This window comes from Chaetura pelagica, unplaced genomic scaffold (assembly GCF_000747805.2).
Source record: "Chaetura pelagica isolate M959 unplaced genomic scaffold, ChaPel_1.0 scaffold222, whole genome shotgun sequence".
In the NCBI taxonomy this organism is placed as follows: domain Eukaryota; kingdom Metazoa; phylum Chordata; class Aves; order Apodiformes; family Apodidae; genus Chaetura; species Chaetura pelagica.
Genome location: NW_009952711.1, coordinates 4,636,634 through 4,655,748, shown reverse-complemented (window position 1 = coordinate 4,655,748; position 19,115 = coordinate 4,636,634). Strand labels below are relative to the sequence as shown.

Here is a 19,115-nt window from a genome sequence, read left to right as displayed (position 1 = left end):
AACCGCTGTCTCCTCACATTTTTCCCAGTATAGTTATCTAGAAGAATTAAGACAGAGATAAAGAAAAAAATGCTCTTATCGTAAAGCCACCTCACCCAATTAGCAGTGTAGTGAACCACTGGCTTTACTATAAGCAATATTAAAAAAAACCCAAAACACTCACTGTTGAGGTCATCTGTACTTTTGGGGACCCTAAATACTACCTATTTTATTTAGTGTAACTAATATCATCATTACCCACTACCCCATTTGACATTGCTGACCACTTATCTCTGCAACAGAAGCACCTTACACAAGGGCAGCAGTACTGGACAGGCCAACTCACCATCAGCACACTTCATCCACATGAAACCACCCTGACTTTAAAGCAACTCCTGCAGGTGGTAACTGCTAGAGTCCACAGCAATTAACTGGAATCATGACGGCACAGCATATTTTGCACCAGCACAAAATGCTGCTTTCTGCTATCACCACACTTCTATTCATACTTTGTGGCATTATGACAAGTGACAGAAGAGAACTAGAAATAAATGCTCTTAGTGCATTCCATAAAATAAGCTGTCTTTCCTTTGCATCTTGTTTCCCAAAGAGGCCAGGAAATCCCTCAGTACATTTTTAATACTGACTGCCTGCAATTCGAGCATATATTTTTAACTTCAAAAGTGATAATTTAGTAAGAAATGCTTTAAAAGCATGATAGTTAAAATGGTAAAGAATTGAACATGAAACAGTCTGCAATAGCAATTTGCCAAGGTTTTGCCTGTGTTGGAACCAAGAAATTTGAATCCACCCTGCTCAAACACAGGAGGCAGGTAATACAGAATAGATGACTCTGGAACCGCGTCTCACTTACAAAGAAAATCACATACAAAGCTTTCTTCTGATAAATGCTGCATTACCCCCAAATCACGTTCCCTCTTCATCTTTCAGACTTCCTATTTCCACCAACCCCTGCAGAAGCTCCATTGCTGAAGCTCAGCAAGAGCTACATGGGGTCAGATGACTTGGGCAGTTTTGACCCATGGTCCATGTCCTCATGATGCTTTTAAAAGCTTTGAGAGGTACAGCCCTCTGACAGCTCTTTGGGATCAAGAGCTTCTCAGCCTACCCAGACCACAACCCTGGGAATTGACCAACAGAAAGCACAGGCCTTTACCACAAAATGATTACTGACTGGATGCAGAGTTGAGGAAAAACTAGAACCCTACTTTCCATCAGATCTATACAAGAGGAATTTCACTACAGGATCAATTCTCTAACTCGATAAAATCCTCAGGCAAAACAAATGTTTTCTTTTTCTTTTCCTGTTTAATCCAGTCTCTCTTTTTCCACTTGTAGCTTCAGCACATCCTGACACAATAATAAGAACAGGAAATAAGAGTAGTAGTAATAACAATAAACCACCTGAAAAAAAAAAACACACAAAAGCCCTTTGTGATTTCATACTTTCTGATGATGATATCTTACTCTAACTGGATGCAGATCATTATTAATTACATATACAACTACAGATGCTCAAAACAAGATTTTTTTTCTTTTTAAAAAGGCCCTGCCATCTACAAAGAGATTCCTGATCACATTTTTCTTTTTTTTCTTCAACTTGCCAGTTAATTGCATGATTTGTTAAGAATTTAGGTTAAATACTTAATGGATACTGGATTTAGGAATCAGGAGTAAGGATATGACATCAAACCTCCACTAAAAATTATGAAAATTCAGTTCTTCAACAGCCAGAGATTTGCCCAATAAGAGCAAATGCAAGAGCATCAGAGCAAAATTCTAACATAGGCAGATATATAAAAAAAGCCTTATTACAGATTTTGTTCCAAGCAGTCTGTTACAACACTGTGCTCCCATGACAACTGCCAACTAGACCTTCATTATTAAATAGACAACCACAACATTAAAAAAAAGGAATGAAGTTCTCACTAATAATGCACAGTTGGCAATGGTCAGTTCATTCACCAGATCAGGGCTTTGCAAAATTACGAAATACTTTACTTTCTGTTCTCAGTTGTACAGTTCTTCCAAGACCATAAGGACAATTAAATGACCATGTTAATTTTCCTGAAGGAGCAAACAGGATTCTCCTGTCTACGGTCAAGAGGAGAAAACACTGGGTTTGTATTTTATCATATGTACTCAATGATACATTTGAAGCATATATGATTTCAATAAAGTAAATACAGCTCCAATTAAATCCCAACCCTCAAAGAAATGATTCCTAAATATTTTAAAACAGCCATTTGTATCTTTCTAGCACTAAACTATAAAAGTTTCATCAAGAGTGGTTTAGAAACTAAAATCGTTCAACTTGTGTTTTGAGTCATGAATAGAAAGCTGCCTTCCACTAGTCACCACATCCACTGTAAAAGACAAAAGCTGCCTTATAAAGTTGACAATATAATCCCCATTTATAAAAAAATCTTTTGTTTAACTACTGAATAAGAACTCATTGAGATGCTAATCATATGTTGCATTGTGATTTCTGAAACAGCAGCACTAAAAAGTGTATTGTTTTAAAAGGCTGAAACACAGATGACCAAAAATATCCCAAATTAAAGAAAAAACAACTTCTTCCCCAGTCTCTCCCGAGTCAGAAATGTGATTATTTTTGTTGCTTTTATCCTGTGTAAGACACTAGTGGTTTGACTCTATTTCACAAGAATTGCCATTAGACTAGAGCAGTAACAACAGATCTGCATGATTGTTTTTTAAAGCTACTGTAAAGCTTAGCTTTTTTAGTTGTTGTTGGGGATTTTTGTAGCTGCAGTTCAATGCAAAAATAGCTCTCATGAAAAACAAAAAAATGCTAGCCTCAAAAGCATTATTCAGAAAGTGACAGTTGCATATTTCAGGTGCTTCAGACCACAGAAATCTTAAGAGGCTTCTAGGACACCAAATAAAACTGTTAAACTAGAAAATCAAAATCAGACTCCACACTGACAGCAACCAACAGGAGTGGTACACTTTCCTTGCTTAGACTTAGCTCCAGGATGGGCTATTTTCAGCCATGCTGAGCAAGCAGCAATGTTCACTCATTTGGTGATTGGGAAGTCATACTGCACTGCTGCTTTAATGTGGCTCTCTGGAATAGATTTAGACAATCCACACTGATAATATTATTTTTTTTCCTAACTGATGATTTGGATGTACTATATTCAAGAGGGAAAACAGTGTAAGCCAACAGATCATCATCTGAATAGTTTTAAAAATAAGTTATTATTCTGCTTTCATTCACTTTAATAAGACATTAATGTGAACCGATTTCATCATTAGCTTCTTCCAGTTCTCACCTGATCCATTTACCCCATCAACAGAGATCACTTCTACAAAACAGCAGTATCAACTTTCATGAAATCAAATTATCTGCTTCTTTAAGGTACAGTTCTGTTTCTGTCATTAGCTGATAACAGTGAAGATAATATTTTCAGTCACCCACTGTTTACAGCATAAGGAACTAGGACATGAGAATCTTTCTGGCCATCTCACCTCTTGGAAACTGGGCAAATCACTTTACTGCCTCATGTCCCTTCACTTTCCTGCTCAATCCTCTTTCTACAACATGCTTAATAAAACCCTTTGTAAAGCAGACAGTGGCTTATTTAGAGCAAGTGCTATGCCAGTGGTAGTCCCGTATTCCCACTATGAAGCAGTGAATTGAACTGTTGAGCAAGGCCTGTAAAACATACCAAAGAACTTAAAAGTCTGGGCAAACTATTCACAGAAATGTTTTTATAAAAAGACACGTGTTATGGTTTCCCCTTTTTTTCCCCCCCTTCCTTTCCCCCAGTACTCTTCTGCTACAGTAGCAAGCCCTGTAACATTGCAACAGCAGCTGGCAAGGTAAACTGCCTTCTTGAACTTTCACATGCAAGGCTCCATAGAGCTGGAAGTTAATCCCATGCTGCAACTTTTCCTTTAGAATCAAAAGTAGTATATGGAATGATCTCCTATGAAGTCACTTGATTCTCAAATATGGGTCTTATAAGCACCATGAAGATATACATTTAGTCAGTCAGAAAACAACTGCAGTTCACAATGTACATAAAATTAAGTAACTGCATTCATTTAGAAGCTCTTTCAAATTATGCAACTTCTATTTTCTTTGTTGGTAAAAATAAGGACAAGCTAGCTGAAAGCATTTTTAACATGCTCAAAAGCAGCATACGTACTGCCACAGAATGTATAATACAGCTGGATTCCAGAAGCTTTATTCAGTTACAAAAAGTAAACAAAGTTTCCTGAGTTTTTAGCATAAAAAGGTAATTTTTCTTCACTTTGTTCATACAAAAGATAAAAAGATTATGTAATAACACTGTATTTTTCACTGTCTCACAGCACAGGAAATAATAATTTGTAAACTAAATCACAACCAGGGATTTTCCTCATCTATCTTCCCATTTTTGACATTTCTCTTCCCAGTACTGTCTCATTATGACATACTTTGAGATATATGCATTATCATCAAGTAGGTGGTTCAAGCAATATTTAGTGATCTAACCCAAGACTCTCCCTCCAATTCCAAATGATATTTCAAATTCAAGTCTTCTAGGATTCACACAATGGCACAATGGGACAAGTTTTTTAAATCAAGTTATAGCTTAAATTTATTTTTAAGCATGACTGAAGTCATCCATAAATTCACTTTGCAACACACAACTTGTTAGCTTCGTTAACCAAAAGGTAAGTGACTTTCACTATACAGCATTTTAAGAAGCATTTTTCAAAAGAAACATGGATCCATTGAGTAGAAAATACACTTCTTATACACTGCTTACACCTGGCAGCTAAAGATTTCTTAAAATAGCAGAATAAGGAAGACTCACTTTCGTGTGCCACACATTTATTTCAAACTAACTGGAAATGAATTGCTTGAGGACAGCATGATTCACAGTGTCATACACAAGCCAAACTCTCATTCAATGCTTACAAGTCATTTGGAGTTTGTGAAATTTAATAAAAAAGAAGAAATATTTCATCTGTAGCACAAAATGGAAGTACTCACTGATATCATCTTCATGATAAATGACAGAGTGGAAAGGTAGATTTTTGTCCTTAATATATCTCTCTGCTGGCTCAATATAAAAGGTCCCACTGTGAGTCTGGATGAATCCTTCAAATTTTCCATCAATAACAGACCCATGACTAAGACTTCCCTGCTCACCTGTTAATGAAAAAAGTGCATCAGTTTTTTAATACCTTTCTAAAAGCTTTCAGTCCGGTGCAAATTTTGAGCACGTAGTCTACCCAGTCTTGAGCAGACAATGCTACAGCATGGTATTTCCATAATTATCCTGATTGAGCACCCCTTCCCAACTCCCATAAACCTATTAATTATACAGTAATAATATCCTGGATAACAGCAGTAAGACATTCTTGCATAAAGTTTGTGTCTGAAGTTGAGATTATTCAAAAGCAAGACAAGCAGTTATCCCAAAATCATAGTTTTTCTTCTCCTCCTCCTCTTCATGTGCTTTTAATTCCTTAGTTATCCTTACTTCTTAATCAATTTTATATTTTATACTTACTGGAATCCTGTATATTACCCTTCATGATGGGATCTCTATATTACTTAAATTGCTTCAAACTAAGAACAGCATCTTTTTTTTTTTTTAATGCAGAGAGCTTTTTCCTTTTTTTTTTTTTAAACACAGACATCTATAACAGTATGTCCATAAACAGCTGAACTTTCAAGTATTATGGATATGAAAATTATTAACTAAAATACTAATTCGTTGATTGATTCTTACATGAGAATAAAAGCAGATGAACTTGAATGCATTTACATGCACTATTGAAGTTTAGTAATGATAACCTAATCATGCATATACTCATTTTCTGCATGTACTATTAAACTCCTGTTTAAAATAACTGTGCTTTAATTTATTTTAGTGTTGTACTTACCATAAATGTTTCCAGTGTAAATATGGGAGGTATCATAATCAATTACTTGGTTTGATATTTCTACTTTAAAGTCATCACTAAAAAGAGATGTATCTCTCTTCATTCGAAGATTGAAGTGTCTAGAGTGAATAAAACAAGATGGCAAATTGTCTTTGAGTTTCAATTACAAGAACACTAAGCAAAGTAATTCTAATCAATATTTTCGTGCAAGCAATTTGCAGAACCTGTACAATTAATCTACAGAGAATGTTTAGACTGTACAAGAATTAGACCATTGCCTAGAAGGATCTTCGTAAGCAATATTATTTAAATGCTTTTGATACAGCCCCCCAGTACCACCTTGTGACATCATACCTACATTTACAAGATTTAAGACAGAAAACAGGGATAGACTTAAATGCATAAATCTAAAATGCTGACTTTGATTGTACACTTGTTCCCATTCCTCCAGAAGACACAGATGTAGCTTAAGGAAAAATGCAACTATTTTACCTCAAGGCAGTGTGAAGCAAGAGATAAGAACAACTATCAACTTATTTTACTTTCATTGCTAAGGTTTAAGTAATGTAAATGAATGTAAATGAACTAATGATTGTTTCAATTGAAACTAAAAAAATAAGACAGGCAACAATGTTTAATAAAAAACACTTAAACTGGTAGAATTACACTCACAACTGTGTAAACAACTCGTTGACTGATCTTGTTCAAATTACAACACTACATTCTCTGATGCAAATACAATTGCTAATCTTTATAAAAACATAATACTACATTTCCTTTGCACAAAACCAAAAGTGTGGTTCAGTTAAGTCAAGCAAGGTAACTGAAGTGTTTTAAAATGCCTGACACGAGTTCATATCTGTAACAACTGTTAGCTTGCTTCAGAATTTCATTTGGTATTCTCTGAAACTTTGTATAAACACAAGTGCAAACACAGATCAGTGAAGCTGGTGAAACTTCAGTCATTCCAATTTTACTCTTGATTTTCTTCCTATATTTTTCTCTTTCAGCACAATCATGAAATTGAAGCAATATTATAGTTATGTCACCAGTTTGTTACACAGAAAGCAACTCTGGTAAGTTGACTACTACATCTGAGTCTGTTTTCATCTAAAGAAACGTGACCAGTCTCTGAGTTTGTAGAGTCCACTAATGAGATGGCTTTCCACACCGTAAGCTAGTTTCCATTTGTGCTAACAGAAAAATAACCAACACAAGTGTCAAGTTATAAACTGTAAATTTAATTACTTTTTAGTATAGCTGATGCATGTATAAAATATATCTCCAATTTTCACTTGCACATTAAATAATATGACACTATCATTGTAAGTATCTTATAACAACTGTAGATTAAGATGTAAAATTGAAGATCAAAGAAAAAAGCTATGCCTACACTTAAAACCTGGTAAGGGCTGTAGTGACTCATGCTGACCACTCAGTAATGCAAACGGTATTTCACAATCAAACTACCTTAATTTATATTGTTGCCACAGTGTTAATAAAGCTTCAAAGTGAGCGTTCTCCTGCAGTGATGTGTTAGAGGGATCTACTACCAGGTTATGGAATTCTGAGATGTGGCTGGTAGATGGGGAATATTAAACTTCAGCAATTCCCTGTGACTCCTGGGCTTAGTGCCAAACCAACCAGTGCTCCTGCTATAGTTTCAGTGTGGATGCATTTTGAGGGCCAGTTCTCCTGCTAAAAAGAAGGATCAGCTCACTGCAGACACGCTTGTGTATCACCGAAGAGACACACCAGCTCACAGTGAGCAGCTATCTATGCCCAGACAGACATGTTTTGTCATAGATAGCTAGTATTTATAATATCACAGAGACAAAAAAATAGGATCCTTCCTCAAGTCAGTCTCTTTACTACCCCTGTAAAGCTGTCTTTTGGCAACAGAGAGGTTCATGAGGATAAGGAGGGAACGTGAACCAGCAGCCCAGGATAACGTAGGATGTCATGCTCCAAGATTACACAATACACTTTTTTAGGGGAAGAAAAAAAAAATAAAAATGTTGAGCCATCCTGTGTGGCTCTTCTGGGCAAAAGTTAGAAATGAACAGGCAGAAAAAATTAAGACCAGCAGTAATTAGAATTTTAAGAACTTCATTCAATCCACTCTGGTTTTAATATACTGCTCAAGGTGTTACAGAGATTTGAATTCCATTTTAGTTTGATTTTTCCCTGTGACTGAGTTCTCCAGAGTTACTGAGGATGGATTACTCTGCAAGTGCTTCTGAATTGAAGTTAAATGACAGGAGATCCTGGATACTTTAAAATAGCTCTCCTCCCTTCTCCAATATTTGATGGAGGACTTCTTGCCATAAGAGCAATCTGTAATTCCATCTCCGTGATGAACTGAAGTTACTACTAATCCCCAGCAAGAGCAACTATTAATGGCTAAAATTATTTTTTCCTGGCAAAAAAAAAGTAGTGGATTTTCTGAACAAAAACCCAAACCAAAATAAAAAAACCCACAACCCTCTTAACCTGTAGAGCACTTATATCTCAGAAGTGCAAAAACATTAATTTAAAGACAGGTTTTTCTGGTTGTGCTCATGTAAATTTTAAACAAAATTGAGGAGCAATTATTATCTCTGACATTAAACTGCAACACCAATTTTTTGTTTTGAAATGCACTATAGAGGATGCAGGATTTCTCATCCTACATATGCTAGCAGAGTGGGAAAAAATGGACTTGATCTCAGAATGAAAGTGAGTAATTTACCAAGTTTAGACTAAAATAAAATCAGGTAGACAGAAGAACTAGCCCTACCCCTCCACTGCAAAGCCATTCAGGGTATCCTTTCCTCAGCTGCCACATCATCTATGTCCCTATCCCTACCAATTAGCACGACCCTCAAAGTTGCCTTTCTGGACTGCCCTTGTTGGCCACCACCTATTCAGGCTGCAGGGTCAGTTCTGAGTTTTGCCCAGATAGGCTGCATTACAGGACTGTGCTTTGGGAGGGGCACGGGGAAGCTCAGGACAGTCTATCAAAGCTGGGAATGGTTCTTCCTTCTGGACAGGATACCCTTCCATCATTACCCTGTCACTTAAAAATTGACTGTTATAAGTTATATGTGCCAAAAAGTTTCACTAGTTTAAAAATTAAGAAAACTCTATTTAGTCTTTCATTTCCCCCCCTTCTTACTTTCTGCACTGGAACATAACTAACTCATGCGGTTAAGTAATTTATTAACAAAATTATAACAATGTAATTACAATAATATAATTATTATATAATTATAATAATAAAATATATATATTTGAAGTGTTAGAGAACTAATTCAAATGCAAAAATCACACAACTATTTCACAAGAACAATTCTCTGACCATTTGATTTCTTAATTAGTTAAACTATTAGATAACTTGATCGCCTCAGAGCTATTTTTAAACAGATCTTTTCTTGTTCATTTAAACATGCTTGATGGGAACAGGATTATCTTTCTATACTGTCTACCCTTCTAATACTGAAAAATGTAGGGACAAATCTTCCTTTACTTATCCTCCATCAAAAAAGGAAGCAAGAAAGAGAAACAACTTGGAGGAGGTAGAAAGCAAGCATCAGTCTCTACTTTCAGGAATTAAGAACTTTAACTAATCACCAAACTTTAAACAAGGATAATCATAAAACCCCACATACTACATAAAACCTACAGTAGAGAAAATAAATTCAATTTTTATGCATATGCAGAGATATCTGCTTACAAGTGTCAGTGAAACTAACTGCACTGAAAAGATGCCAGTCCATAGATGGGAACAGTCCAAATTGTAATTACTGTTCAAATAAATGGATAGGTGGCAGGGACCCCAAAGAATCCAGCTCAAAACCATATCTTCTCAGTAAAACTTCCAAAGACCCTACAAAATCTATTTCAGTATCTCACCCAATATAGAAGTTTTATTCTAGATTTCTTCAAATCTAGGATTTCTCCCCCTTTCTTGAAAGGAATATAAACTAGTGGCTGCCCTTCTCACAATTACATGGAAAAGAATGCATCTCACTTTTCTTTCCTGTCTTAAATCTGGTAACTTCAGAATTCTTCTGAGGACAAGAGACTCCAGGGATGTTCAATGAATTTGTCTATTTCATTCCTGAACATGGTTTCCAAAACTAGCCACAACGGAAGAAATAAGCAGCTTCATATAAACCTTTTGGTTATTACCATTTCTACAGCATGCATCGAGTTCCCTGTGCCAGCAACAGTATAAATGTAAACTAAGCTATTCCCTTGCCTGGCTACACACCAGGTAGAAGAGAACTATTTCCAGAAAAATAACAGTTCTTTTATTTACTACTACTTTCATCTGCATTTACCACCTTGCATAAGGTATCTCCCTGTAGTAGTGGTCTCTAGAATAGAATTAAATCAATTAAGAGATTAAGTTTTGACCTTGTTTATTTATTAGTGCTTCTGTCTTCTCCGTTTCTGAAAACTGATACAGTAACAGGTCACTCCTTGGTTACTGCAAGGGTTGCTAGCTTGGTTAAAGACAGGATTTTTTTGATAAAACTTTGTGTTGTTATATAAAGCACTTTGATGACAAACTACAAATTAATGGCAGTACCCTAAAGACTATCAACAGGTAGATTTTTATTTCACTTTAGCTTAGAAAGGGAGACTTCCAGATTTACAAGTATGTAACATAGTAACCAAGTGATAATTAAGGAAAGAAAAAATAGTTGAAAGCACCAAGCTTAGCTAAACCCCAAGTTTCCCATGGGCTCTAGCTGTCAGTTCTGTGCTCTAACCACAGGGCAAGTACTTGAATAAAAACAAAGCTGACAGCACTTGGCAAAATTAACATACATGTAAAAGTATGTACCTTATGTACCTGTAAGAGTTAATGTTTAATTTTTTTAATCCATTGCTCTTTAGCATGAGTTACCTTCTACCCTCAGTGATTTTGCCTGACTGGAATGCCAAATACATTGGGACACTGATGGCAAGCATGCAGTCTGTTTCCCAAAAGCGGCAGAAGGAGCTACTATCAGTGGTATGCAAAACAGCACTTGGTGCTTCCCCTTTCCTCAGTCAAATTGCTGCAGCCAGCAGCAGGCTGAGCAGGCAGAATCACTCAGTGACCAAAAGAGATTATATAAAAAAAAATATTAAAAAAAATAAAGGAAATGGAGGAGTTACTCCACAGCTGGAAGAAGTGACTGGGAAATGGAAACAGAAGGTGATGGGTTGGCAGCAGCATGGAATGTGACTCCAGGACAATGAGTCCATTTAGGTTCATCCTCTTTTCTTCTCAGTAGGAACCAGACAAATCTTTGCGGTTGTGCCTCCACGAGCCTCCTCACTCAGGATCTAGAAGCTACTACTCTACTTGAGGTGCAAGTCTTTTAACCTTACTTTTCCCATTTAAGACGTAAAAGATTCTTTTCTCTGAAAAATGGAAGGGGGTACACATATGGGAGAAAATTTAAGCCCTTCTTTGTAACTCCTTCCACATGAGGCATCCCAAAACTTTTCCCACAGATTGTCAGACTCATTCCAGCCCTAAAGAAATGAAATGGAAGACAGCTTCACAACTTCATGCTGGATTTCAAATATTCACAAGTTTACAGAACCATTATTTTTATACTGTTTTCACATACTAATAAATCCACACAACATATTTAACCATAATTTAACGGGTAATTCCCATGGTGCTGCTACTGACACTAAAGCAAACATCTTTGAAACAGCACATGATAGGGTCTCCAAGGTTTATCATTCTAGTAGCACCCCTCCAAAATGGAGAGTATCATTCTCTAGTAAATTCTCATCTGAAAAATAATCTCTGCAGCATTTCAATACTCACTAATCCCAGCTAGAATGCTTGCAGTTTAGGTTCATTTTCAATTCACAACTCTATCATGACACTTGTGATTATGCAGACTTCATTCCTGACCTTCAGAAGTCAGACTTGCTAAGCTTGTTATTCTAGAATACAACTGAGGAAGCAGCCTTCATTCTAAACAATTTGCTACTGATTATTCTTGATACAGATAGCTACAAACATGAGCTAGCTCAGATAACATAAACCGCCCAAGCAGGATTAAAAGTAGCTGCACGTTTGCTAATTTACACTCTAAGATAAAGTCAGTCAAGTATCTCTGTCCTGAAGAGATGAGTATGGTATATAGATTTTTATAACAAAGTAATCTTTATCCAGGGTTGATTTTTCTTTTTGGCACAAGTTCTGGAAGACAGGTTGTGTCACTTCGTTTGCTTTTTATCCAAAATAACCTTCCCATTTGTATTTACATGAGGTTGACTATTTATATGCAGTGCCATGTTCTAACACAATTTAAAAACATGAGATCAAAAAAACCAACATGGAAAGAATTACAAGGCACCAAAGTTACCACATGAATTCAAATTAAGAAACTAGATGAGAAAGAAGCTTCCTTAGAGAAACAAAGATAGAAGGAGGAGAAATCTGGTAGCTGATACTATGAGCATAAATGAAGTTTGAGGACTTTAAACTGAAGTCTACTGCTTTTCGTTTCAAAAACACAGCTTTTTGAGAATGTGGCTGTATCTACTAAAGTTTGTTAGCCACAGAGTAAAGCTTAAAGCATTCATACCAATTTCAGCAGTATGGCTGGGAAACCCTGTGCCTCAGGGTTTTTCTGTCATGATGTTATGACCATGTATATAGTCTAAGACACATGTCTGAACAACTTACAACATTGTTTTAAAAATAAAATTTAAGGAAAACTATAGGTAAATTGCTAAACATCTGAAATAATGTATCTTTAATTTATTAATAAGCAGGTGTTTTATGTTCAAATACCAACTGAAAATTCAACTATTCACTGAAGCTGCACAGGCAACTAACTTTTCCAAGCAAGAGTCATCAACTAATCCAGGACAAGGAGTGAAAGTGGGTGTGGATGGGTGACTCCCAGAACAAATTAACAAAAAATTTGAAAGCATAAGTTATTAGGAACACACTAAGTAACAAGTTAACTGACAGCACAGTTCACAACAACACAGATGTAAGTTCCTTTAACCTTCTGAATGCATTAGGATCTTAGGAGTTCACAGTTTTGTAACTAAGCAAAAAGGTACAGTTCAGTGAACATAAGGTGTCAGACAAGTTCTTTAGGCTCTGTCCTTAAAATGAAATCACTAGGAATGAAGTATCCAGTATATGTCTGACATTTGGAACTAAGTTTAAGATGTTCTGTGACTAATATATATGGTGTTTTTACTGAAAAATTAAACAACCTTCCAACTTTCTATAGGGAAATGGTTGTATTCATTAAGTGAACATGGGAAAGTACACATTTTGTGACCAAGTGACAATAAAACGTCAGGTTTAGTGACATCCCAACCTCATTTTCAAAACTACTGACTTTACCTTGACGTGCAAAATAAAGTTATGCCATATTAAATTATTTCACTGTATCTCAAGCCGGTGCCAAAGGCATTGCTCTTCTATTATCTTTCAATGTATTTTTGTTGTTTGGTTTGTTGGTTCTTTTTGGGAGGACCGAGGGAAAAGGAATGGGCTCGAAAGCTACTTTATACCAGGAACTTAGCTGGCTAATATTAACACTGTGCATTCAATATCTTTGTATGAGCTTTTACTGGACTCAAAAGACACTTCAGATTAACTCACATTAAAACATTCAATATAAACTGGCAGGTGGAACAGCTATGATGAATAGCCAGGATTGTTTAAAAATTTCATATTTCTTCCCATTTGAAGCATTTTAGAACTGAGCAGATTTTGCACTGCTGGTGAAACAATGTCAATTCACTTAAATTACACAGTTTACAATTTAAAAAATTAATAGGTGTTAATCTCTTTCTGCAGTTTTAACTGCCCTATTAAGCTAGTGTTTTAGCATTGAATGGTGGCTGGGTTTGGTTTAACTCCTTACATCTGCCATAACAAGCTGTATTTTAGATTACTCAACAACAAAAGTTTTGAGTATTTTCTGTTTTAAACAGTATCCTGTGTAGTATCTAACTTTCAGATGAATGTTAAAACAAGGCAGAGTTTCTCAGTGATGGTGGGTTATACACTCAAGTGGGGTGTGAATAAAGGTAGCTTTGGGTTTAATTCCACCCTTACAGTACCTATTTAATTATTCAACTGTTATAAGCCTGTTAAAAGCTAAATGATAATTTTACTTGGTATAAATATACTACTACTGAAAATTCATTTTTATTTTCTCCTTTTTCAACAAAAGAGTACTATGAAATACAGTTCTTAAATCCAAACAGTCTGTTGAAAAGAACAGATGTGACTGACATGATCATCAAATACTTGTAGTTGCCAGCCATTTTCTGGACAATGACACTAAGTTTGATGAATGCTAATCTGGCATATGACAGCCCTGCCACTGAACAGGGTAGTGTGGCATCTCCCTTCTCACCACTTCTGTTTATTTATGCATCCTTTCTTCTTACAGCCAGTTGGCATATGCACTGAATTAAATGAGGAATTAATCTGGCTGAAAAATAATCAGCCACTTTTGTATCTTGACTGGCCACATGATCAACAAGTGCTTCCTCTGGCACAAATGGAAAGATGGAGGTTAGAAAGTTCAAACCGGCACCAGAGATACAGCATAAGAGCTGTAGTCCAGCCAGTTTCATTTGCCCTTTCCAGAAGTGAACAGCAGTAAATATCAGAACTATTTTCCATCACTTCCTGGCTACAGAATACATCCATTTCATCAGAAGCCAAGTCAAAACAGAATATTACAATTTCAGTACTTGTAAGTAGCAGCTGCCTAGTATCTCCATTAAGTGAAGGAGATGCAAGTTGGACAGCTATATGCCAATAAACCACTACACCTAGTCAAAGTCTTCACTATTTGGTACAAGGCCATTACAAAAAAAATCTGATTTAAATTTTCAGAATCTCAAACCATGTTAACTAAATGCCTTTAAGTTTCATCATGTGAATTTAAATAAAACAGCACTTTAAGAGTCCATGGGCTAAATCTACAAATGGTTTAATCGTTTTGCAAGACCTTTATTTTCTACCTTAGCACAAGATAATTAGAATATTTGATAGAAAGGATTTAACATGGACCTTCTCAGTGATGATCTGTATCACTTATAAATAGTTATTCACAATAAACTACCTGCAACTCCAAAAAGGCAATTCTATTTATACAGTTTTTCAAACTGCTACACAGCTTCAAAGCTACTAAATAGACTGTATGAAGTAAAACAGAATTCACTTGATCCTTAAGTCATGTTTAGAGAAAAATGAAAATATTTTGTAAGGACATACATCATTATATACAGGAATTTGTGGACTAAATTTACAGCCAGTTAGCTACCCTCTGTTTGGCAGGAAGTGTTAAATGTGTTCCAGGAAACTACCAAAATCCTAAATTATGGACTTGTTTGACTTTATAGTAAACTTCTATTCAGCATTCTCAGTTAATGATGGACTTGTGCCTCAGAGCATAACGATTCAGAATCAATTACACATATAAACACCAACACTCTCCTTTATGAGTAATAGTAGCTGTTACCAAAATCTTTATAAATCTGTTTGTCTAGAGACTGTTGTGACTAAGATCCACAATGTAAGAGAAGAAATATTTTTTAAACCTTGTTATCATAAATACAGTTAAAATTCTTACACAATAAGGATTTTCAGCCCACCTTAATAACACAGATAGAAAGCACAGGCTAAGCTAAGAGCTCTATTACACAGAAGAGTATTATGGGATCTTCACCAAATGACAAGATGAACCTGCTCAAGTGGACTGAAATGTGGACTGCTCCCAGAAAGGTCTCATCTTCCCTCCATCACCCCTTCAAGTCATACAGATTTTTTATTTTTTTGCCAAATAATTTTCAGCTGGATCAATTCCCAGATGCTATTCCTTGTATGGTTTAAAGACTGCTAGTGCCAACACAAAGATGAGAATGGGAATGCAGTCAGGCCTGTTCCTCTCTGTGCTAGTACACACTTTGGTAAGCCTAAATTAACCATCAGCCTGCAGCTTAAAAGCAGCAGCATTTAGCTGAAACTAAACTTCACTGCCTAGCAGCCTCCCTGAAGATTTAATTAAAACTGAAGAGGTTTACAATATGAGGAGCCTCTGAAACATCCTAGTCTGCAATCTTGTTTATTAGAACAATTTAATAGTGAAGACTAGAGATTGCCTGTAAAATCACAGCAGAGACAGAAATGATATGACTCTTTCTTAAATAATAAAAATTTCCTGGACTAAAAATCACATCCAAAAATGTGATTTTAAGGACAGGACTTCAAATTCAGGATTTGAGTTGCAGTACTACAGCAGTTACAAATACAACTCTGACGTTAACCTTTTGGGACTATGCACTGAAATTCAGTCCTTGCACCACACACCTCCACTCCAGCAGCAACACTTCATTCCCTGAAGAAATTACAAGCTGGCACAGAAGCAGAATACTTACTCATAAAACAATATTCCAACCACAGACTCAGAAGACCTAGTTTTACCTTTGCTCCATCAAGCTTCTTATGTTTCTACATATGGCTAGCAATTATTTATCAAATTCTAATTACTTAAATTGTAAATGAAATAATTAGAAAAGTGCATTACATATTCCTAAAATATATTAAGGCAGTGGTGCTGCAAAGGAGGGAGGCAGAGAAACAAAGGTACAGACAAATACATTACTTCATTCCTATTTCCTCTTGTTTATACAAAAAGCAGGCAATTCTAAAGTACAAAGAGATCTTCCTAATTGAAACCTATGAACTAGACTTCAGTTGTTTACATTGAATATCCAACTTTTGTATTGGATCTTACAATCACATGTTAAATGCAGGGCAAAGCAACTCTTCCAAGAGCAATTAGCTTTCCTCACATCAAATAATTGCTAAATCCCACAGTAGCACAGAAAGCAGAGGAGCCCATTACACATAAAATGGAACACTTTTTTGGTCTATTTTTGCAGTTTCGAATGCAATTTGAAATTGTACTTTTCCTCAATTAAATCGCCTCAGGCAGTTTGGCATCATTTTTGTAAAAAAAAAAAAAAGCCAAAGCTCCATTATAAACTAAGAATCAACTGCCATTCTGTTTCCAATAGGATTTTATTGTTTAGGCTTCAAAATGCATTAACAGTTACCACCAGAACTTTGAATGAGTGATTACAGCAACAGTTTCACACTTATACTGGACTCTTCATAGAAACTCTAAGCACTGAATTTTAGTTTAGCTAACATTAGCCTGATGACTGCATTTCACCATTTACATTTCACCATGTAATTAAAACACATATATGAACAAAACATTTTAAACAAATACCTGTTAAAATATCACTAACCTTCCATGAGCATGAAAATCTAGATGCAAGAATTGATCTTCATGCGATACTGCTCTTTTGGCACGCTGGTGTTTTTGGTGTAACAAATCCACATCGTAAGACAATCCTTCATAATGTCTAATGTACTTATTTAGAGGATTTCCATACTGGCCTGAAAGAGAAAAAAGTAAGGTTTGGCATATCTGAGAAATTACTGAGATTACAACTACAGCACAGGGTATGGCAGATCTGTGGTGCAGAACAGTTTGTTTCCCACATCCTATGCATGTAAGCTTTCTTTTTTCTCCTTTGTTGTCACGGTTTAAAGCTGGACTGGCAATTAAATTAAGGTGCTCTCTATTAACCCCTCTCCCTTCCCAGAAAGGGAAAGGAAAGAGAATAAGGGAGAGAGACTTACAGATTGGAATCTAAATTACGCTGCTTTAATGAAACAATAATGATGAAAAAGAAAATAATTATATATATATGAATATATACAAACCCACTATGATGCTACTTCCCCAGTAATGCTCACATCACTACCAAGGCTGCAGGACAGGCTCTGGGAACATCCCAGACCAGACTCCTGGAGTCTGCAGCAGAAGAAAGGTGGACACAGGAATGACCAGATCAGGATCAAAGGCAGACAAACAGACGAGTCCTCCCAGGACAGCAGCCATTCGGAAGAGCTTGGTCCTTGTTATCCTTTATGACCTTTATCCTGAGTTAGACGTACAGGATTGAATACCTCGTTTGGTCAATTTTGGTCACCTGTCCTTTCTGCTCCTTCTCACAAGAGTGTCACAGGTGGACCTCTTTGCTCTCTTTCATTTCCAGTGCACAAGAAGTTTAGGAGAACCAAGCAGTCACCTTGGTTTCTATAGGAATAAGTATCAACAAAAGCCCTTCTGTGTACCATTCCACAGCAATAACTACAACCATGGAGCAACACCACTCCTAGAAGCAGGCACTGACTGAAAAACAAGCCACTAATTTCAGCAAGTGCCATTACTTAGAGGAGATTTAACTGAGAAGTAAAATTACTAGGAAGAAAATTGGTTCTATCCTGGCTCAAACCAGGACACATTCTGCTGTGGCCCCAGATTGGATGTACACTTGCAGTTAGAAAGCACTAGAAGGACTTTGAAAAGCATCTTCCACTTTACTTTCCATCAAAACCAGTACAGTTCATTTACTCCAAAACTACCCCACAATGCAAACTATTTTAGACAAGAATGCTTGAGAGATGCTTCAGAAATGCACTCCTGATCCAAACACAAGAAGTGCAACAGCTGAACATTCTTCTTCTGGTTCCTAGAACTGTACTTCCAGCTTCACTCTGCATTCATGACACAGAAGTATCTGCTCAGAATGTTTATATTCCACACACCAAATATCCAGAAAAATTAAGAGCAAATCATGCCACCTAGCACAACAGATTTTGTATAACACAGGATGTTCTCATGCACACAAAAATTATAAAAGAGGTATCTTCAAAAATGTACATTCAGTTCAGTCTATTTTGGAAACTTCCTTCTAAGATAGTATTTCTGACTCACCTTAAGAATACATGACAGAAAGCAGGGCAAGATTTTGGTCCTCCCATCCTGATGGAGGCAGGGACACGCAGAACTGACATGGGGCACTACCATTTGAAAGCTCTTCCTAGATCTAGAATATGCATATAAAGGACCACCATATCAGCCCTGTTTTTACACTAAAAATTCCACACTTTACTGGAACACAGTATTTTTCACTTCAAGGTTAGCTTTAGTAGGTCAATCACAGGACAGGAAACTCCACGTGCTGCCCAGACACCTGCCAGATATATACACTGCTGAGATGCACTTATGCCTACCAAACCTCCAACAGGCCAGTGATCATATTTAAGGAAAGCAGGATTCCAGTAAAGGGAAATAATGTAGGGA

At 36.3% G+C, this 19,115-nt stretch overlaps 1 protein-coding gene across 1 annotated transcript in view; it reads right to left on the bottom strand.

The window, feature by feature from the left end:
* The window catches only part of ADAM10 (ADAM metallopeptidase domain 10), a 43,916-nt gene that overhangs the window by 16,207 nt on the left and 8,594 nt on the right, over positions 1–19,115 (bottom strand). Inside the window, exons 3-5 of the mRNA XM_009994533.1 lie at positions 17,209–17,359; positions 5,908–6,026; positions 5,009–5,167 (exon numbers count right to left, since the gene is read on the bottom strand). Coding sequence (XP_009992835.1) covers positions 5,009–5,167; positions 5,908–6,026; positions 17,209–17,359 — 429 coding nt within the window. The remainder of the gene's footprint in view (positions 1–5,008; positions 5,168–5,907; positions 6,027–17,208; positions 17,360–19,115) is intronic.